Genomic DNA, 21,528 nt, shown 5'->3' with positions numbered 1-21,528 from the left:
TTTTTAAGAGAAGGAAGCCAGGTGTTGAACCACCAACCGTCCTCTTGTAAGCTGCCTCCCAGCCGTAGGTAGATGTACCTGGAATTGCAGTCAGACACTGTGCATGATGATCTCCTTAAAAAAAGACACAGCCAGTCAACCTCTTGGGGTTTTTAAATACAACACTTTTGTTGCAGTGAATATCATGTTTAGATGATGACTGTTGGTAGCTGTAATCGTAATCCCTAACCGTGTGTCGAGTTCTGGTGGCGTCGTCTGCAGGGTGCTGTTGCTACCCAGGACACTGTGCCTCTGGTGGTGTCACTCAGGAGGAAGACGGACATCCTCTCTGATTAAGATTTACAGCTTTTGGAAGTCCAATTTGATGGCAGTGAGGTGTGTGTGTGTGTTTTGTTTTTTTAAACAGTGCCTACTTAGCATTGATTAAAAAAAATAATAATAGGGGAGACTGAGAAAGACGGGAATAAGTAATGTATACTGCATTGAAACAGATGAGGGAGAAAACTGTTTAAAAGGGATATGTGATTAGGTATTTTTGTCATGACAGGAGTCCAGAGCGAAGGCTGCACAGTGGAGTGGACCTAGGGGGAGGGATTGTATAACAAAGAAAGAATTTTTCTTTTACTTTTCAAAGAGAAGGGTGTACTGGGGGCGGGGGAGTTGTGGGCAGGGGAAAAAAGAACAACAATGAATGAATGGAAATCCAAAGTCTCTGTAAATTTTCATTAAAATTAATAAAAAAAAATAATAAAGTGCTATTGTTTTAGTTCATCCTCAGAACAACCTTGGGGGGGTGTAAATGGCCCTGTATCTCCAGATTTTCGATGAGGGAAGACAAGTGCTATGGGGCAGGGTGCCCCGTCCAAGTCTGTATGTTGACTTGGTAACAAAACCAGGCTTGCAGCTGGGCTTGTCTGCTCCAGAGTTAGGAGTTGGCAGGAATAACACGGCCACGCGTTGAGGTGACAGGAGGAGGAGAGAGGAAGCTGGGTTTAGCACAGACTGTGACTGAGAAGGTTCAGTATCACAGTAGAGGTGTCACTCAAGTCCTGACAGGAGGTTGGTGTGAGCAGGAGATCCCCCCAGGGCCCCAGCTGTGTTTTCCTGAGCACCAGGCCTACACTCTAGAGGCTGCCAGCGTGGAGGCCGCCCAGCCCTGAAGTGGCCACCGCCTGACTTCAGCTCAGGCGTCCTGAGGAAGTGCGGCCTTATGGGTCCCTGTTTGTGCTGGCTGGAGCCCAGAGGAGGGGGCGGGAGGACAAAAGTTTCAAGTGAGAACCTCAGTCAGGACTTCCCTCAGGGGCTGGAGGCCAGAGCAGAGGCCCAGAGGTCTCTGAGGAGGGTGGGCTGTAATGGGTGTGGAGCGTCACTGTGCTGTGAGGCCTCCTGGGCACTTGGCTCTGATTCTGCAGAAAAGAGAAGGTTCAGGAAGAAGGAAGGGGAGTCATTTCCCTCCCTGATAGGAGCAGAGAGTGGGTGGGGAAGGGGTGGTAGAGCAGCAGAGACTTACGGTAGCTTTTTCTGGCCAAGTGTTGTCTAACCGTGAGAAGAACTTCAGGTAACTTCTAACGGACGATTTTCCACATGGACCTGACCAGTGGTCCTCACGTAGTGGAAGGCTCTGCTAGGTCAAGAGAGTAAGTGAGAGATCGACTGGGGAGGGGGGGTGCTGTGTGAAGTGGGCCAGACAGCTCTCTGAGGAGGTCACCATTGCCAGGGACCAGTGCAGGGGGCCCAGGGTGGCCATAACATCTGGGTTATTTGTCTAAGAAATAAATCCCAATCTGAAGGGGAAATCTCATTTTGAAATGAGGTCAGTCCAAACCAATTCCTATAGGCCAGGAGACATGCCAAGGCTTTCACCACACTGGCCCAGAAACTTCTTAGACCGGATCAGGATCCGTCTTAGTGATTCCTGCCTCATGGGCCCAGATTCTGACCAGGTGCTCCACTGAGACCTTGCCTGGGCTGAACTCTGGATGGGAGATGAGATGAGGAAGATGTGACTTCTCAGAGGATGGGAGAATCAGATACTGTTTGGTGTTTTGTTTTTATGTTTACTTGTGATTTATTTTTAAATAAAATTTTTATTTTGTCATTTTAGCAAAAGCTCACAGAAAAGTTAGATTTTCATTCATTCATTCTTGCACATTTAACCCCTTCTCCCTCCTTTCCCCCTCCCCAAGTTGACGTTTTTCTTTTCATTAGTTTATTTACAAAATTCTAATACAAATTCGAACAAATTCTTTCAATTTCCCTCCCCCCCCCCATCAAATTGTACAACCCAATAATTAAGCCCATCTTCCCCCTGTACATCCACATCTCTCTGCTTCCAGCCTCTCCCACCCCTCCTGGATCCTTATACTCATTCTACAATAATGGTCTTATACAATATTTGTCCTTATGGGACTGAGTTAGTTCACTCAGCATAATGCTCTCCAGTCCCTCCCAAGTTAGGCATAATTTACAAATAACTTTACAACTAATTTGGGAGCAATAGCTTTTTCAATCAGATCCTGTTTTTATGGTGAGAGAGAAGTGATGGAAGAACCCTGGTGCTATGGGAACTCAGCAGGGACAAACTAGGGCTGAGAAATCTTGCCACAGTTAAGCACCTGCTGTGTGTTGGGACTTGGTGATACGTGACTTGGTCTCTACCCTTGGGATCTCACACTGAAACAGCGTCTGTACATCAACTTCCTTTCCCTTCTACTTTTGACTTCTCCCCCGTCCTCCTTAGTCATCTCTGCAGTTACACCTTCTAGAACTGTTGGGTCAGAACTTGCAGAACTTGGTTATGAGGATTTCTAGTTTATTCAGTGCTTACTAATTGCTATAATCATCAGTTTACACCAGTGTTGGCATTTTCCTGTGCTTTGGGGTGATATGTTCTAAACTGGTAAGTTGAAGTCCTGTTTCAAACCAGACTTGCATGGATGAGCTTTATTTTATTTTTATTGTATTATTTTTTACGCATACCATCAAATCAGATCTGACTGGTACAGGAGGAGATTGCCCCCTCCTTCTCCAGAGCGCCTGGTGGATTCGAACCGCGTACTTCTGGGATTGCAGTGCAGCGTCTTGCCACTAGGCCTCCAGAGCTCCCTAAGGATGAGCTTTAAGAATCAAGATTTCATGCTCTCAAATCTGACCTGTCACAGATGATGCTGATAGCTGGGCTGAATAGGTGGGATGGGGAGCTCTTTGGCAATTGTTGGGAGGTGTTACATACTGTGAACCACCATGGAGAATTACTTGATACATGAGCATGGTAAAGGTTCTGAGAAGTCCTGCAACAGGGAGATCTGTTTGATTTTGACTCAGCGTTTTCCAAATGCTTATTAGCTTGCTGAATTGCTTTCCCTCTTCTCATAAAATCATTTAATATCCTTCAGAACCAGTGTTCCACAAAACACCCTGGAAACACTTGTGGAAATGATTTCTTTCGGCCAAAGACTGCCCAATGGCCAATGTAGGTGGTCAGCGAGAGGAATCTCTTCTCTGCAAGTACTGAGTTTTGTTTGGCCCAACTTGTTGGCCCCAAACTGGGGAAATAGTACTCTGCTCCAGGCAAAGAGATGGTACTGTGGAGGGAAAACCCCTTCATCGATTGTTGGAAGAAATCATATAAAAGCCGAGCTCTCTGTGGACTGAAAGGCAGAGAGTTGGGGTGGGAGGGTATGTGCCGGCATTTCCTCCTCCTCGAGTGGCTCCCAACTAGGATACACTCCGTGCCTCCTGTCTAAAGATAAGTATTTAAGCAGCCTGGATCACAATAAAGAAAGTGCATCTGAGACTCCTAGTGACCTGTGGTGATGCCTCAGGAACATCTTGTAAATGTGGGACATTTTGGAAATAGCCTTTGATGGAACAAAGCATGTTTGTAAAACACAGTGTAACACCATTATTTGTTTTATAATGAAATATATAAAGAACAGAAAAAGGTTCTCTTTAGATGGTAGAATTATGGACAGTTCTTCATTTCTCGTTTTGTCTGTTGACTACTTTTCTATCATAAAAATGTATTCACATTGGAAAAAGAAAAGAATAAATAATGTAGGTAATCTACTTTATCCATCCGTCTGTCCATCCATCCATCCATCTATCATCTGTCCATCCTTCCGTCTATCCATCCATATCTGTCCATCTGTCTTTCACTTGTCAGGGCCCTTGAGAGACTTCTGTCTCCTCGCAGTCCCATGTACAGCAGAATACAACGCTGTCTGCTCCTGTACCATTTTCGTAATAGCTGTAATGCTTCATCCCATTCTTGTGACATTACGCTAATCCTTCTTGCCAAGGGCCTTCCTCTTTGACTTTATCAACATGATGTCCCTCTCTAGTGACTGGCCTGTCCTTATAACATGTGTAAAGTATGTGACATGATACTGCACCATCCTTCTAAGGAGTGTTCTGGTTGTATTTCTCCCTGAGGAAAATTTTGTTTATTTTTCTGGCAGCCCATGAAATATTCAATGTGTGTTGTCCATACCACTATTCAAAGGCATCGATTCTTTAATTTTCCTTGTTCATTGTCCAACGTTTACAGTTTTGAATATGATTACATTCAATCGTATGCCTCACATACGATTGAAGATCCTGTATCAGGTGCACCTTTGTCCTCAAAGTGATATCTTTACTCCTCCCCAAAGAAGTTTTTTTTTCAATAGATTTCCCCAGTGTGCTATGAATTTGATTTCTTGACTGGGGCTTCCATGGACTGTAGATCCAAGTAAAATGCACTCCCGGACTACTTCAATCTTTCATCTTTATTATGTTTATTGGTCCTCCTGTGAGGATTTTTGTATTCTTGATGTTGAAGTGTACTCTGTAGTGACGGCTATTTAGTCTTTGATCTTTAGTTTTTGTTGTTATTCTTGTGTACTGTTGAATCAGACCTGACTGGTACAGGAGGAGATTGCCCCTCCTTCTCCAGCAGAACATCTGGTGGATTTGATTTGCGCACTTTGGGGATTGCAGCTTAGCTTCTTGCTACGAGGCCTCCCTCGTCTTGATCCTGACCGGCAAGTGCTTCAGGTTCTCTTCACTTTGAGCAAGCGAGGGTGTGTCATCTGTGTAACCTTCTAGTGCAGGTTGTTGAGGAGTCTTCCTCCAATCCTGACGCTTCTTTCTTCATACAAGTTCAGCTTCGCAGAGTATTTTACTTAGCACACAAGCGACAGGATTCAACCCTGGCACACACCTTCCTTATTTGAAACTGCTTGGTATCACCTTGTTCTGTTCAAAGAACACAATTTTTTTTTCTATATTTTATTAATTTTCATAAACATTTACAGAGATTTTGGGTTTCCACTCATTCATTGTTGCACTATTCTCTCTACCCTCCTCCCAGTTTGTTCTTGTCCAAATGCCACAGTGCTTGTCAAAGCCAGTTCTGATTAATCTTCTTTGTCAGTGTGTCCTTTGCCATTCCCTATCACTCCTCCCTGAGAGAGTCTTCACCCTGAGTCATAAGGAAAAGGGGATGGCGTATTCTCTTAGCTACTTCCTGCTGAAAAGGGACGCTGTGGGTTTCAGGGTGAAGATCTTCTCTCACTACTCTGAAGGGCCCCTTTGGCAGTAGGAAACACATAGACTGTTATGGAGATTGATTTTGGAATTTAGATGCACTCTTATTGATTGTGCTTGGCCGTACATGTTCATATCCTTGAAGATGTATCATGGGGGTGTTGCAACCTAGAAGACACAAATTTGACTAACAAGTTATAAGTACATGAGTCCAAAAATTATGGAAAAGTAAAAGAAAAGATTCTTTCATTGTTTTACAAACCCTCCCCCAGGTCCCCTCCACCATGTAGCCCTCGCTCTAGTCTCCTGTGATGACAGAAATACCCATTCCTAGGCTTTGTAATGTTGTCTACTTTGTTATGACCTGTAATTATGTATCTATATAATTTGTATATAAAATTTATCCAACTCAAAACTCACTGGGGCAGCTGACTGGACTCACAGCCGACTGTCTCTTGGGTTTCTAAGGCGGTAAATTGCACAAGAGGAGACTTCATTTTTCTCTTACAGAATTGCTGGTGAATTTGAACTTCCAGAGGGGGTGGGTTCTTTGGGTCAACGGTGCAACTCCCTACAGGTTATACTATAAAGCTTACATATATATGTTGTTGTTATGCATGATCGAATAAAAATTTACGCAGAGCTGACCCTCCAGTGGGTGGGTTGTTTTTGTTTTATTATTTTGTGTGTGTTTACCGTCAAATCAGATCTGACTGGTACAGGAGGAGACTGTCCCTCCTTCTCCAACAGAGTATCTGGTGGGTTTGAACCGCACAGCTCTGGGATTGCAGTGCAGCTTCTTCCCACTAGGCCACCAGAGCTCCCTTCCAATGGGTTTTCAGAAGCAAGAAATCATACAGGAGATTGCCTGTCTTTCTCTCGTGGAGCAGCTGGTGGATTTGAACTGAGGACCTGTGGGTTGTTAGCACAACTCCTTTCAACTAAGCCACCAGGACTCTAAAATGTGTCTGTCACACGAGCCGTGTGTATGTACATACATGCATGCCTACATCTTACATAAATAAAAAATTCCTAAAGCAAGTGGATTAGCAGTTGGTGGGTTTTTGTCTTGAGTCTTTGGTTTCCAGTATCACCTGCTGAGTCTACCACTCTTCATCTTTCAGATGGACAGCAGATTTGGGAGATGGAAGCCACGGTGGACAAAGACAAGAGCCAGCCGGTAAGCTCACAGACGAGACAGTTTTCTTTCCCTTCCCTCTGCCTGCCTCATGCTCGTTTTCCTCCTCCTATTTCAACTTCCCGATCAAAGCCCCGGGCGCCGTGCTGGCACCCAGTGAACTTTGAATGACTGTGAGTTGAATTGATGTCCGGGTGAAACATTCACTGGACACCAGGTCCCCTGCATCATGGCTTGTGCCATCGTAATGCCCTTGGACTCCATGCTGGCACCCAGTGAACTTTGAATGACTGCGGGTTGAATTGATGTCCGGGTGAAACATTCACTGGACACCAGGTCCCCTGCATCATAGCTTGTGCCATCGTAATGCCCTTGGACAGAGTAACTACAGCTGAGGAAATGCTGTCCCCTTAGCATTTCCTCTTGGAGGGACAGAAGGTGCCAGGGTTCATTTCAGACGGGCCAGGCGAACGTGTGACAAGTGTGAACGTGCTTAGGACCTGACACAGGGATTCTGGCATTGCTGCAGTGACCACTTCCTGCTTTCCAGAACATGCTTTTTGTTGAGATCCCCGAGTACCGGAACAAGCACATCCGTGCTTCCGTGAAGGTGAACTTCTATGTCATCAATGGGAAGAGGAAACGAAGCCAGCCTCAACACTTTACCTACAACCCAGGTGAGGCATTCTTGTTGGGGCCCCTTTGGTGGGGAAAGACCTCACAGGCTAGCAGGCAAGGCCCCTAAGGTCTGACCCTAGCTGTGTCTCCTTGGCCAAGTGACTCAGCTCTCTGAGCCTCAGTTTCTCCATCTGCCAAATGGGATTTATATCTTTAAGACTTAGGAACGCAAATGCACCTGAAATGCCTGGTAGATAAAATAACAACAGAAAAACAACCCCAAAACCAAAACAAACCCCACAAACCACTGCCAGCCAGTTGATTCCAGCTCACAGCAGCCCCATGAGAGAGTAGAACTGCCCCGTGGGGTTTCCGAGGCTGCGGTCAGCCTTCATGAAAGCAGACTGTCACTTCTTCCTCCTGCAGAGAGATCATGAGTTTGAACTGCTGACCTGTGGGTTCACAGCCCAGCACCTACTCTACCATGCTGCCAAGGCGCCTGCCTGGCTAATGTTGTTGTTAGGAGCTGTTGAGCTGATTGCAACTCACAGTGGTCTTACTACTAGGTTTCCTCGGGATAGAGACAGAAGGTGACTAAGCCTGAGAACCTGCAGACTCTGTCGTTGACCCTTAGTCTGGAGTCACCGTGTGGCCAAGCTGGTGGACACCAAGCCAGGAGGTGTCACGCTCACACTATCCCATAGCTCCACCAGGGTGCCAGGTGTCTTTTTTCATTCATTTGTCCAGATGTATCTGAGCACCAGCTACTGTTCTTGGTGACACAATGGTGAACAACATGTAGGAATCCTTGCCCTTTGTGGAGCCTCCATCCTCATAGAGGGGACTCAGATAATGGACGATAGCGATGCTAGTGCTGTCCCCAGATGATGATAAAGGACTGCCAGGGAGAGGAGGAAGCAGAAGTGTCATTTAATACAAATTCTCTGAGCTCTCCCCTTGGAACAACAGACTAGAAACTTCCCGGGGCTGAGCCAGACCGAGCAGTCATCTTTCCAAGAACAGGAGCCCATGACCGGTGACTCTGACCAGAGTGTCATTTCTGTTGTTGGGAGTGTGACATGGAGCCTCTGGGCGCTCTGAGCTTTAAGCCAAAGGGGCATCCCGGCCAGCAGAGCGAGTGGCCTTGGCTCCGGCCAGGCGCTTTTGTAGGTTTGCGCTGGTTCCTGCTCCCCTCCCACGGCTGTCCCGGCCCCCATAAGCATGCCAGTGTCCCAGGTCCCACGTCCCACACTGGTCAGCAGCCACCGTGAGGTGGCTGAGGCTAAAGGGACCCAAGCCTGTGGGAGAGAATCGCTGGGAAGGCCCTGGACTGCAGACTCGACCACCATTTCAATGTAGTTTTCCAATTAGGTTTTATGGTTCTCTCTACGCTCATTTGGGCAGGGCGGCCACTTGGAGGGGCGGGCATGGCGCTGGTCTGCCCAATCATGGCCAGAGGGAAAATCCAGTCTTCCACTTGGGCCGGGGCCTGAAAACACGGCCTTTGACAGCATCCTGAGAAACAGTTTCCATGGGTAGGAGTCAGGCCTGCATTTTTGCTTTTGATGCTGAACCTCCCTCAACCTCCCAGTGCTTGGGAACACCCTCAAAGTCAGTTTCTTGTCCCACCACTGATTTACGGCAAATAAAAGACAATTGATTTCCTCACTCCCAGGCTGGCCCTTCTTAGTACAGGATACTGGGAATAGACAAATGCTTGTGACTGGGCACCAGAAGGTCTGATGTTAAGGTAGTTAGAGCAATTGGTTGCCAACCATAAGGTCAGTGGTTTGAACCCCTCAGCCACTTCCTGGACAAAGATGTGGCCCCGGTGAAGATTACTAGCTTGGACACCCCTCAGTCACCTTGGAAGGCACTTGGCTTCTGTCTGCATGGTGGCTGTGAGTCGGAATTACCTCAGTGGGCCTTGGTGGCATCGTACCTTCCAGAGCATGGCTGTCTTCCAGAATCGCCTCGATGGTTGCAAATTGGGCCTAGTATTGGTTTTGATGCCTGGTAGGGAGAGAGGAAAGGCCATGAGAATTCTGACAGGAGCAGCAATAATAATTTTAATTAAAAAAATGGTGATAAGAGCAGTAGCCACAAGTATTGGGTACCGACTGTAAACAAGTTACCATGTAAACATGTGGCGTATTCCTCTCATCGGTGCCATAAATGTCTCCCCGGGGTAGATAGGATCACTTCTTGGTGAAAAATGAGGATGGTGAGGCCCACATCCAGGCTGTCTCATGCCCCAGAATATGACCAAGCAGGACCAGTATGGACCAAGCACTTTGGTGTGTGTGGTCTCCAGTGACCAATGATGCCCACTGGTTAGTCACTCATTCATCAGAAAATATTTGAGAGCCAGTTATGCCAGGTATTCTTCTGGGTCCTGGAGTGCCCCCACTGTCCTCCAGAACAGAACACACAAGTCCCTGCTTTGGAGGAGTGACCTCCTGCTTGTGTGTCGGAGGAATTGAAATAATAACCAACAGGTCAAGTTCATTTAACACATCAGATGATGATCCCAAACCAAACCCACCGCCATCAGTTCCGACTCACAGCCGCTTTGTAGGACAGAGTACAGGTGCCCTGCAGGGATTCTGAGACTGTTCTGTGGAGCAGCTGGTAGGTTTGAACTGCCAAACTTTCAGTTAGCTGCTGAGTGTATTAACCCCTGTGCCATCAAAGCTCCTTCCAGATCATGCTAAGTTCTAGTAATAAAAGCGTGGAAGAAAGGCAGGAACTACTAAGGGAGAGGTATAACTGGAAATAAAAAACCCTCTCATCCAAGCTCTCCCTTGGGGAAAAAAATGGACAGCCCATGTCCAGGGGCTCAGCCAGACTGGCCAGCCACCGTCAGGACTGGAAATCTGTAGGTCAAGTTTAACTTGATAAGGATCCTCTTGCGCAGAGTCCATGAGCACCAGAGCCCCAGCCGCCTGATTCCAGCTGTGTGGACCCACCTTCTCCAGTGCTTCCCGAGCCACCTCTTGGCACAGTGCGACTCATTAGCTGTGTGCCCATGTGCCTTTTCTCTCCTCACAGTTCCAGCCATCAAGACGGAGCCCAGCGACGAGTATGACCCGACTCTGATCTGCAGCCCCGCCCATGGGGGCCTGGGCAGCCAGCCTTACTACCCGCAGCACCCGATGGTGGCCGAGTCCCCCTCCTGCCTCGTGGCCACCATGGCTCCCTGCCAGCAGTTCCGCTCAGGGCTCTCGTCCCCTGATGCCTGCTACCAGCAACAGAACCCAGCGGCCGTCCTCTACCAACGGAGCAAGAGCCTGAGCCCCAGCCTGCTGGGCTACCAGCAGCCCACCCTCATGGCCGCGCCCCTGTCCATCTCCGATGCCCACCGCTCGGTGCTGGTGCACACTGGCTCTCAGGCCCAGGGTGCAGCCCTGCTGCAGCCATCCCCAGCCGGTCAGCAGGCCTCGCCGGTCATCCACTACTCCCCCACCAACCAGCAGCTCCGCTGTGGGAGCCACCAGGAATTCCAGCACATCATGTGTTGTGAGAATTTCCCACCAGGCACCGCGAGGCCCAGCCAGCCCCCGGTCAGCCAAGGTCAGAGGCTCAGCCCGGGTTCCTATCCCACGGTCATTCAGCAGCAGAACTCCAGCCAAAGAGCCGCCAAAAATGGACCCCCAGTGAGTGACCAAAAGGAAGTACTACCCTCGGGAGTGACAATCAAACAGGAACAGAATTTGGACCAGACCTACTTGGATGACGGTAAGATGTTTACTGGCTTCAGTGGCCATTCAGAATGATGTCCCCGAATGACCTCTCACCCAGAAGGTTAATCAAGTGGCCTGGATGGAGTCATTAGTCACTTTGGGCCTCGGTTTCCCCTTCTTTCATTTGAATAGCTGGAATGACCCCTAAGACCTCATCCGGTTATATGTGAGAATTACTTCCCCGCCGGAGTTTGAGGGTGGTGATAACAGTTTTAGATGCCTCACCCCACTCCACCCCCCAAAAGAAATGAACGAAGGCCTTCCTGGCTGGAGGGGTGTCCCCGGGTCACAAGCTGGGTCGGTGTTAACTGCAGCACTCGCTTTTCAGTGGCCAAATTTAGACTCGGGATAGGAAGCCAGAAAGGAAAGAAGGCCAACCCCTTCTATTCACAGAGAGAAGAAAGCCCCCACTTTTGAGTTCCCTTTTTGTGTATTTTGGGGGTAGGAGGAGAAGACAGAAGAAGAAAGCCCATTGAGAAGGGCACGTGAATGGGGACTCGCGGGCAGGCCAGGGGAGGGAGGCAGTGGGCTTCCGTTGTGGCTGGGCCCAGGAAAGGCGTAGAGAGGTCTTTGTGTGAGGGTGGAGGTGCCCACACCACTTGGTGCAGGGCTTGGCCAGAGGGTGTCTTAGTGGAGCAACTGTGTGTCCTGGTGGCCAGTGACCTCGGGGAGTATGTGGTATTAGAAAGCTTCACCTGGCATCAACCAGGTGCAGCTGGAGTTATTGGGAGAGGCAGAGCAGCCACCCTGGGCGTGGGGGGCGGGAAGGGCACCAGAAAAAAAGCAAGCAGACAATTGGAGGCTTTTAACAGAAGGCTAAACCCCTACAACCTTATCTGCCACCCACAGCACCAGCTTAGCATTTCACAGGCCGTAGCATCTCATGCTCCCTGAAATCACAATCACTTTGGAAAAAGAACTCGCAAAACTGAGCCAAAGAATTGGAATCAGGCTCAAAAATGTCAGAGCAGCCATCATGGTTATTATCAAGCAGGTTCTACTTGACCCAAGAGCCCACATTTGGTCACAGAGCCCCCTCAGTAGTCACTCAGTCCCAGTCGAGGTGAGCCAGGTTACTGGAGGGGTTCTCTGTCTTCTAGTGGCTTCTAGGTCCTCTCTCGTGAAGCTGTCAGCAGAAACTGACCAGCCATGACTGGCTTGCCCATCCGGTGTAATATATCAGATGACCTCATGGGCTGGCGGGTGCTGACCTCCGCGCACCAGTGTGTTAATAATTGATCTGTTTAACCCAGAATAACCAGATGCAAGCAGATTAGGGTTGCCAGCTGTGTTTTAAGAGAGATCACTTCTTCCTTGACCCACTCACAGCCAAGATGATGGGTGCTTATTCTCAAAGAGGCAGTCAGGTGGATGACTGAGTGAAAGCAGAAATGCTTTGAGCGGGTGGATAAAGGGAATGTGACTGTAACAGGATTCCTCTCTGAGCGAGCGCCTGGGGCCTGTATCACAGGTGAGCTCCCTCTAAATAAATGATGACTGGCCAGGTGGAGCCCTTACCCAGGTGATGCCGCCCTGTGCTGGTCTGGTCTTGAGCGAGACATGCGCGGCCCCTCCTACCCCACAAAGACACTGATGGGTCCCTTGGTATATGTGCTGCCGAAGCGAGCACTGATGGGTCCCTTGGATCGCTGTCGAGAGGCCACTGCCAGTGACCTGGCCTGTCATGGACAACCTCCAGTATGTCCTCTGCAGTCCTGGTAGCGTGTGATGTTTTCATGGGAGCTTGTGACCCCTTGAGGATCTCCTGGTGCATCTTTTCTGATCACCTGTAGGCTGGGAGTTTTGGTGGCAGTGACCTCTGGGCGGAGCAGTAACTCGAATGCACTCTGAGGATGTCTTGGAGGATGGAGTGTGGCTAGGGTGCTTCCCCTGAAGAGCCTGTCGTTGGATATTGTATGCTCTCTGCACAACCCCCGCTCTGTGGGATCTTAACAGACATCTGAAGTGAGGGTGCCGTGGCTCAAGGTGCCAGAAGCCCAAGTTAAACCAAGTTTCTTGGAAAAGCTTGTTTCGTGCAGGACTTCTCAGAGCCTTTACGGGGCTACTAGACTTTGAAAACCTAGATTAAGGGAAGGAGGCACTTCCCAGAGTTCCTAGGGCACAAGCAAGGAAGTGTGCTGCACAACCCCAGGGGGCGCTGTGCATGTCGCATCCCTGCAGTTGTACAGCATGCAGACCTGGACCACTCTGCCTCCACCCCCAGCATCTGGGTGATACAACAAAAGAAACCCCACGTTCTGAAGTCCAGTGTGGCTTCTTGGCCTCCATGAGGTTCCTGGGGCCACAACATCACTCTGACCCCCTGCAATAGCCAGTTCTGACTCGGAGGGACTCTATAGGACAGACGTGAACAGCCCCAAAAGTTCCCAAGGCTGTAACTCGTAACCCAAGCCAGCGGCCCCTTCTTTCTCCCACAGAGTGGCTGGTGGGTTTGAACTGCCAACCTTTTGGTTAGCAGCTGAAATCTTTAAGCATTGCGTCACCAGGGCTCCGTAGGGGCACAACAGACAGTAGATGATTTGACAGGTAAAGTCTCTCGAAAGAGGCCATCAGATGGTCAGCACTTAACTGCCATTCCCTGCAAGCCTCTGTCCGGCCCAGGCCCACCTACAGGGAGGACCCATGTGGCCTGCTGTGCCCAGTGGGTGCCCCAAACTGCACCTTTGGCTGTAAGGGAACATGGAGCACAGCTTTGGTCACAGATGCCGGGGTGCTCAGATGCTGCTGCCAGTAACCCCTGGCCGTGCTAGGAGCAGCCCCGTCTTGGCTTTGTGGCTGTGGGATCTGGACAGCTGGGTTGGTTTGGTGCCTCGCTCCAGCAGGTAACTCGGGCATCTGATGAGTCATTACACTGATGTCTGGCCAGCAGACAGCTTGGGTTTGAAGGTTCATCTCTGCCTTTTCTGTATCATGCAAAGAGGTTTCTCTCCGCTAATGGGCTTGTGTATTTCTGTGCGTGCAGTTCTGATTGGCTGCTGGTTTGCCTTGGAATTTTGGCAGAGTCAGCTGCCTTGAACACTGGAGACCTCAGCTTCTGAGCTCTGAGTATCAGGAGGTTTTTCCTGCTGGGAAGGAAAGGGCTCATCAGTGGACAGTGGCCTTGCCTCTCTGCCCTCCCCTTTCCTTGTCTTCTTGGTCTTTTTCTTCCCTTCTTGTGGGTAGAGAGCTCTTGTAGCCAAGTGGTAAGAAGCTGTGCTGCAATACCAAAGACACACAGTTGGAATCGACCAGCTGTTCCCTGGGAGAATTGAAGGCACACAGTTCGAATCCACTAGCTGCTGGGTGGGAGAAGGATGGATAATCTCCACCTGTGTGATTAGCTATCTGAATACCCTCTTGAGGGTCAGTTATGGGTCACCTCCAACTCAATGGTACTCAACAACAAATACTTGTGCATTGAATGAAAGCTGAAAAAAGCCAATCAATTTTCCAGCCAACAATTTATGCACATTTTATTTCACGATGTTAGTTGTGATCCTCTCAACGTAACAGCATTCCTCCCATCCCCTCCCTGTGTTTCTCGTGTCCATTCATCCTTCTTTCCCACCTTCTGGGCTTTGTTTTGGGGAAAATGCTACCCCTTTAGTCTCTGTTCTTCAAAGAGCCCTCTGTTGTTGATACAGGAGCTCAAGTGCTTGGTTGCTAGGCAAACGGTCAGCGGTTTGAATCTCTTAGCCTTCCTGTGGGGAAAAGGTGAGAGGGTTCGCCTTCTCAAAGGTTTACCACCTTAGGGACCCACTGGGTAATTCTGCTCCGCCCTAGAGCTGTACTGTGTCAGAATCAACTCAGCATTTGTGAATTTGGTTTGAGTTTTTGGTTTATTGTTGTACGCCTTGGGGTTCAGTGTTGACTCATGTGGGTCCATGTGGCCAATCAGAGCTGTCCGATAGGGCTTCCTCGGCTGTCATCTTCACAAGAGCACGTCGCCAAGGCTTGTCTTCTGTGCAGTCCGAGTGGGTTTTTCAACCACGAACTAGTTCAGGTATTTAGTCGGTTAGTTAGTAGTTCAGTTATTTAGTCAATTCTGTGGTTGAGTTTGTAGTCAAGCATTTAACCATTTACATTAAGTAGGGCTCCTTCTCTCCCCAGTGTGTCCCCTGTTCTCACCACTTCACACCTGTAAGTGATGACTGGCTCCTGACATCATCAGGTGCTGTTCTGAACCTCTGGGACACACATGGCTAAATTAGGGTCTGTGCTTTTACGGTGCTTTTTGACTGGCAGGCAGCTCTGGCGGTGGACATAGTCTGTAGCGCTAACTCGATGGCTACACCTCTCTCGGTACAAGGCCAGCAGTGACCTCTCAGGAGAAGGGTGGACAGTTCCCTCCCGTGTGATTTACAGCCTCCAGAAGCCCACTGGAGGGTCAGCTAGGAGTCTGCTCTGACTCGATGACAATCAGCTTGTTTTGTTTGGTTAGGGAGGTGGACATTGCCATGTGAGGAGATACATAGGCCCAAGAAAAGCTGTGAAAGGAATGAATGGTGATCAGGACTGGAGTGTGAGTGGGGATGATGTTAGCTCCACGGACCGGGGTGTCCACCGAGGTGACATTAAGGCAGCAGCCAGCCAGAGAAAGAGAGGAGGGAAGGGTGTTTTAGGAAGAGCGAACAGCAGTGGTGTAGGTTGGAGGTCAGAGAAGTGGTTAAGGGGTTTGATCAAAGTGTGCTGACAGCTGTGGGTGAGTGTTCTACAGGACCACAGTGGGGTTGGATTTACCTTTGAGAGCAATCTCTCCAGTTCCCATTTGGAGAAGCAGCTGTAAGAAACAGGGTTAGAAACAAAGAAACAAAATCATTTTAAACTTTCTGGAGGAGGATACATACATTTTATGTTGCTTAGTTGTTGCTGCCTGCAATCAAGTCAGAACTGACCCAAAGCTTACCCTCCAGCGAGTTTTCAGTCTGTTAATCACACGGAGGAGATTGTCCATCCTTCTCCCGAGGAACAGTGGGTAGATTCCAGCCGCCTGCATTTGGATTGCAGTGCAGCTTCCTACCACTAAGCCACCAGAGCTCAACTGTCCAATTTGAAAAACATGCATCCTTGTGGCGGGAGCACCCAGCTAGCCAGTGTAGTTTACAAAAAAGTGTGCCCTGTGGAGTCTTTCATTAGGATATTTGTTTAAAATGTAACTTGAATTTCCAAACGTAGATTCGTGCACCTTAACCACGTTTGCTGCAGAAAACACAGCGGCCTTATCTCCGCCCCAGCCTGCCCTTACGGGGAAGATGGGAGCAGCTAGCTTGGCACGTGGACAGGTGTCAGGACAGACGGACCTCATATGCCACTCTCTCTGGGTGCTGCTGGTAACACGTTCTCTTGGTGATTTGGCCACTGACCTGGGTTTTTCAGGTCAAGGAGCCAATGTGTCCTCACCACAAACCCACTGAAGACGTTGAGGCAGTGACTTATACCACACAGCCACAGACCAGAGACCCTGAGACCCTCAGTCATGTTCTGTGACTGGACTAGGAGGAAGCGCATGGCTTCTGTGACAGCTGGGACCTTTGACTGTGGCTTGGGGATGGTGAACGGTGGGGTAAAGATGGTCATGGTGAGGGTGAGTGTGTGTGTATGTGTGAGGGAGAATTCACTAACCAGTGGGATAGAATACTAGCCAGTCCTGCTTCATATCAAAGGAACTTCTGTGTTCTTCCTATGACATACTTAAAACACCCTTTGAACTGTTGTTGTTGTTGTTATGTGCCATCGAGTCATTTGTGACTCATAGCAACCCTATGTACAACAGCCCTAAACCCTCTTGTATCCTGTGCCAATCTCATTGCCCCTGACACACCCATCCCGATTACCCCAGTCACTGAATCAATCCACCTCATAGAGGGTCTTCCCCTCCTGCGCTGTCCCTCTACTCTACCCAGCATGATGTCCCTCTCAAAAGACCTGTCTCTCCTTACAACATGTCCAAAGTATGTCAGACGAAGCCCCAAAATCCTTGCCTCCAAGGAATAGCCTGGTTTAACCCTCTCTGGGATGAATCTGTTTGTTTTCTTGGCAGTCCATGGTACATTCAATACTGTTCTCCAGCACCACAGCTCAAAGGCGTCAATTCTCCTTCTATCCTCCCTAGTCATTGTCCAACTCTCTGATGCATAACAAGTGATTGCAAAAACCATGGCCTCTATCAGGCGCACCTTAGTCTCCAGAGAGACACCGTTGCTCTTGAGTACTTTAGAGAGGTCCCTAACAGCAGACTTTCCCATCGCAATACGTTTTTCAATTTCCTGGCTGCTGGTGCCAAGAGTGTTGACCGTGGAGCCGAGCAAATGGAAGCTGTGAACAATCTCAATCTCTTCACCATCCATCCTGGTGCTACCGATTGGTCTAGTGGTGAGAATTTTTGTCTTCTTGACATTGAGCCTCAGTCCATACTGAAGGCTGCAATCCTTGACCCTCTGCAGCCTTTGAACTAGAGTGATAAAAAATATTGGACTATTTAAATATTGGGAAAAATACTTCTTGAAATTAATACTGTATTCTGTGAACTTTACCAAGTGGGCCATCCATGTAGTGAGACCCCCTTAATCAAACCAAGGAATCTCCTGCTTGTCCAGAAGCCCCGTGTGCCCCTGCCAACGTTACCTGCCTTCCGTCAGCTCATGTTCTTCTCAACAGACATTTCTTCTGTATTCTTAGCACAAGCACTATATTCTTCTGTGTCTGATGTCTTACCTTCAACAACATGGTTTTAAGAGCTGAGATGCTGGGAACCTTTAAATTTTCCCTGCTGTGGAATATGCCAGTGAGGGGAGACATTACAAACCCACAGCATTGTCTGGAGGTCAGACAGAACAGTTCTAAGTGTCATTTTTCTGTCTCTGACCCTGGGATGTGAACTCCTTTTTGGTGAATGTGTCCAGTTATGTGGGTTGGGGCGGTTTCCACAGTCTAGGAGATTCCAGGGGGACAGGTCAGTGTTACCAGACTCTGTTTCAAACCCTTTTTCGACTCTTGCTTGGGCCCATTTCTTTCTGTTTTTTTGCCTTTTGTTTAAGTTTTCTAATTGTGATTAGAGTGAAAGTTTACAAAGTGTATTGGTTTTCAATCATTCTTTCCTTTTTCCAAGTTATTTTATTTGATGATGTATTCTCAAGCCGTAACTTTTTTGTTTTCTTCTGTTTCTTCTGGGGCATCTTTTTCTTCTGGGCAGCAGCCTCTTCTGGTTTAAGAACCATCTGTTCCTTTTCTGTAAGGATCATGTCATTATGGCAGGGGGAGCTCACGGAGGGGTTAATCCGACCATGAGCTCTGTACTTGCAGCAGCACATCTTGGGAGCTTTGTTCACCTGGAGATGCTCAATGACCAGAGAATCAACATCTAAACCCTTAAGTTCAGCATTACTTTCAGCCTTTTTAAGCATATGCAGCAAAAACTCAGCACTCTTTTTGGGCCACCGACCCTGTGTCCAACCCCACTGTTTGGCCTGGACACACCTACCAGCTTCACCATTGTAACGTCAGAAGGGCACACACTGCTTTTGTAAAGGTGACATCTTTCAGATACTTGGTGGCTTTCCGGATATACGTACCCTTGATGGCCTGGGCAGTTTCCTGGGTGTTCTTAAAATGGACGCGGAGATTTGAGCCTCTTGATTTGCATGATTTTGTGGGGTTTTCTGCGTCAAGTGAGTAGCAAAACCATTTTGGGGATCACCTGAGGCCACTCATGGAAAAGGAAGAGAAGAGACTTCTGGGAAAATTGAGAACCCAAATCAATCATTCTTACACAATTTGTTCCTCAACAGTATTTGTTGTTATGTGACATTGAATTGCCTGTGACCCATAGCAACCCTGTGTACGGTAGCTCTGAAGCCTGCCCTATCCTGAGCCAGTCTCACTGACTCTGACACACCAACACCCATTACCCCAGTCATGATGTCAACTATGTCAGTCTGTCTCATTTGGGGTCTTCCTCTCCTGAACTGTCCCTCCACCCTTCCAAGCATGATGTCCTTCTTTAAGGACTGGTCCTTCTTGGCCACATGCCCAAAGTATGTGAGATGGAGCTTCAAAATCCTAGCCTCCAAGGTGAAACTTTCCAAGGCAGACTGGTTGTTCTACTGACAGTCCATGATACGTTCATTACTCTTCTCCAGCACATCTCAAAGGCATCAATTCTTCTGTTACCTTAGTCCTTGTCCAGCTCTGTGATACATAGCAAGTAATTGCAAAGACCACTGGCCTGAATCAGGCGCATGTTAGTCCCTAGACTGACATTACTCTTTAGCACTTTGGAGAGATCCCTGACTGCAGACTTCCCCAATGCACTGGGCTCACCACTGCTTCTGAGACCTTGGACAAGGTCCCAAGTGGCCAACTCTCCAGCTTCCCTTTGATGAAAAGATGATGATCAGGGTTACTGGGGAACACTGGTGACACGTCTGCAGCTGCTCTTAGGAGACAGATGGGCAGTCTCCTTCCATTAAGATATAATCTTACGCCTTTCTACGAAGATGGCACCGAAAGCGAAGAAGGAAGCCCCTGCCCCTCCCAAAACTGAAGCCAAAGCAAAGGCATTGAAGGCCAAGAAGGCGTCCTGAAGGGCGTCCACAGCCAAAAAAAGAAGATCCGCACGTCACCCACCTTCTGGCGGCCTAAGACGCTGAGACTCCAACGGCAGCCCAAATACCCCCGGAAGAGCGCTCCCAGGAGAAACAAGCTTGACCACTAGGCCATCATCAAATTTCCCCTGACCACTGAGTCAGCCATGAAGAAGACAGAAGGTAACGACACACTTGTGTTCATTGTGGATGTCAAGGCCAATAAGCACCAAATTAAACAAGCTGTAAAGAAGCTCTATGACATTGATGTGGCCAAGGTCAACACTTTGATTAGGCCTGATGGAGAGAAGAAGGCCTATGTTCGACTTGCTCCTGATTATGATGCTTTGGATGTTGCCAACAAAATTGGGATCATCTAAACTGAGTCCAGCAGGCTAATTCTAAATGTAATAAATTTTTCTCACCAAAAAAAAAAAGATATCTTACTACCTTGTGTGTGACCCGTCTCACACATTATAATGACACCCTCCTATAAAATGTAGGTAAATAATTTTCACATTGAAATTCTACAGATATTTGATATAAGTTAAACCTTGTTAGTTAGGTATTTGAAGGATTTGAAACCTAGAGTCCTGCTATATGTGTAAGAACAGGCCCCCACCTGCCTTTGCCAGCTCCTGGTAAGAGCAGGACAGGAACCTACCTGCTGTATGTCACTTGTCACCAAAGGGAAGGTTTTTTTCATCTCACCTAGGTTGTCTGATTTCTTTGCTGTGAGGCCAGTTTAGAATTCTGCAGGAAATAATGGTGAGCTGAGCTGTCCCAAGCTCACAAACACCCAAATCAGGTGTCAAAATGGAATTAAAATTCACATCATCTGAGTCTTGTTCACAGAGGTTGTCCTCAGAGAGTAACCCTTCACTTTGCTCTATTCGACTGTCTGGAAATTTCCTGTTTCAAACACCTATGTTACTTGATTAAAACAATGTTAAAATGAAAAGGGGGAAAGATTGTGCAGTCTTGGGAACCTGGTGGAGGGGGTGGTATGAGTTGGAATCGACTTGGAGGCGGTGTGGTCTATTTTTTTGATGGTTGTGTGGAGAGTGAGCTTAGTTACCACACACAGCAAGCCCAGAGCAGCTCTCCAGGAGCGAGGCAGGAAGTCCCCAGAGAGGGCAGGCTCAGCTGCTGTCCAGTAATGGCGAGTGAGGGGTTCTGGGAATGGAGCCCCCGGGGGCTGGGCTGCTGTCTCAAAGACTGAGCTTTGCTGGTACTTTGACCCCACCAGATGCATTCTCCTGGGGTCAGGTAATCTCTTCCTTGTCAGTTTACAGTCTTGGAAGCCAAATGGAGGGTCAGCTATGAGTTAGTTCCAACTAAACACAATGAGAGAGAGAGAGAGAGAGGGAGGGCGGGTGGGCGAGCGAAAAGAGAGAGAGAAAAGAGAGCACGCACAAGAGAGAATGAACAAACAGAGGGTGAGAGAGGTACAAAGACTGTGCCCTGTCAAAGGCGGAAGACTCGTGAGAACCTGAACAAGACCGTCTCCCTGAGTTCCGGCTCTCACGGTATCTGTTTATGGATGGAACTGATTCTTGCAGGACTTGTAGCATGCTTCAGTTTTTAAAAATCTGTGTGTTTAAGAGGGAAAACAAAGGTACTCTTTCCAAACAGGGTCCCAAACTCCCTCCTGCCCTGTCGCTTTCATGTGAGTCCAGTTAGGCCAAGGTCCTAGAGGACAGATCTGAGAGCCCTTCCCCAATTTCCTTGGGTGAAACTTGTCATGTTTGCTTGAAGGAGCTTATGGCCTCAAGCCAGGAAATCTACCTCACATGCGTCTCCTGTGTGGAGTCCTGGGTTAAGCATTGGACCACTAATCAGAGGGTCAGAGCATCCCACCAGATGCTCCACAGGAAAGAGATGTGGAAGCCTGTTCCTATAAAGTATGATTGTTGTT

General features: G+C 48.4%; 1 protein-coding gene across 3 annotated transcripts in view; it reads left to right on the top strand.

Moving 5' to 3' along the window:
• Positions 1-21,528, top strand: part of NFATC2 (nuclear factor of activated T-cells, cytoplasmic, calcineurin-dependent 2) — a 196,975-nt gene that overhangs the window by 139,691 nt on the left and 35,756 nt on the right. For all 3 annotated transcript variants that reach the window (XM_006881641.1, XM_006881642.1, XM_006881643.1), the window contains exons 7-9: positions 6,654-6,709; positions 7,218-7,344; positions 10,337-11,023. In XM_006881641.1, coding sequence (XP_006881703.1) covers positions 6,654-6,709; positions 7,218-7,344; positions 10,337-11,023 — 870 coding nt within the window. The remainder of the gene's footprint in view (positions 1-6,653; positions 6,710-7,217; positions 7,345-10,336; positions 11,024-21,528) is intronic.

Source organism: Elephantulus edwardii, unplaced genomic scaffold (assembly GCF_000299155.1).
Source record: "Elephantulus edwardii isolate Elephantulus edwardi_28Jun2011 unplaced genomic scaffold, EleEdw1.0 scaffold00015, whole genome shotgun sequence".
Taxonomy (NCBI): Eukaryota; Metazoa; Chordata; class Mammalia; order Macroscelidea; family Macroscelididae; genus Elephantulus; species Elephantulus edwardii.
Note: the sequence above shows the minus strand (reverse complement) of the source record. Positions and strands in the feature narration are given on the sequence as shown.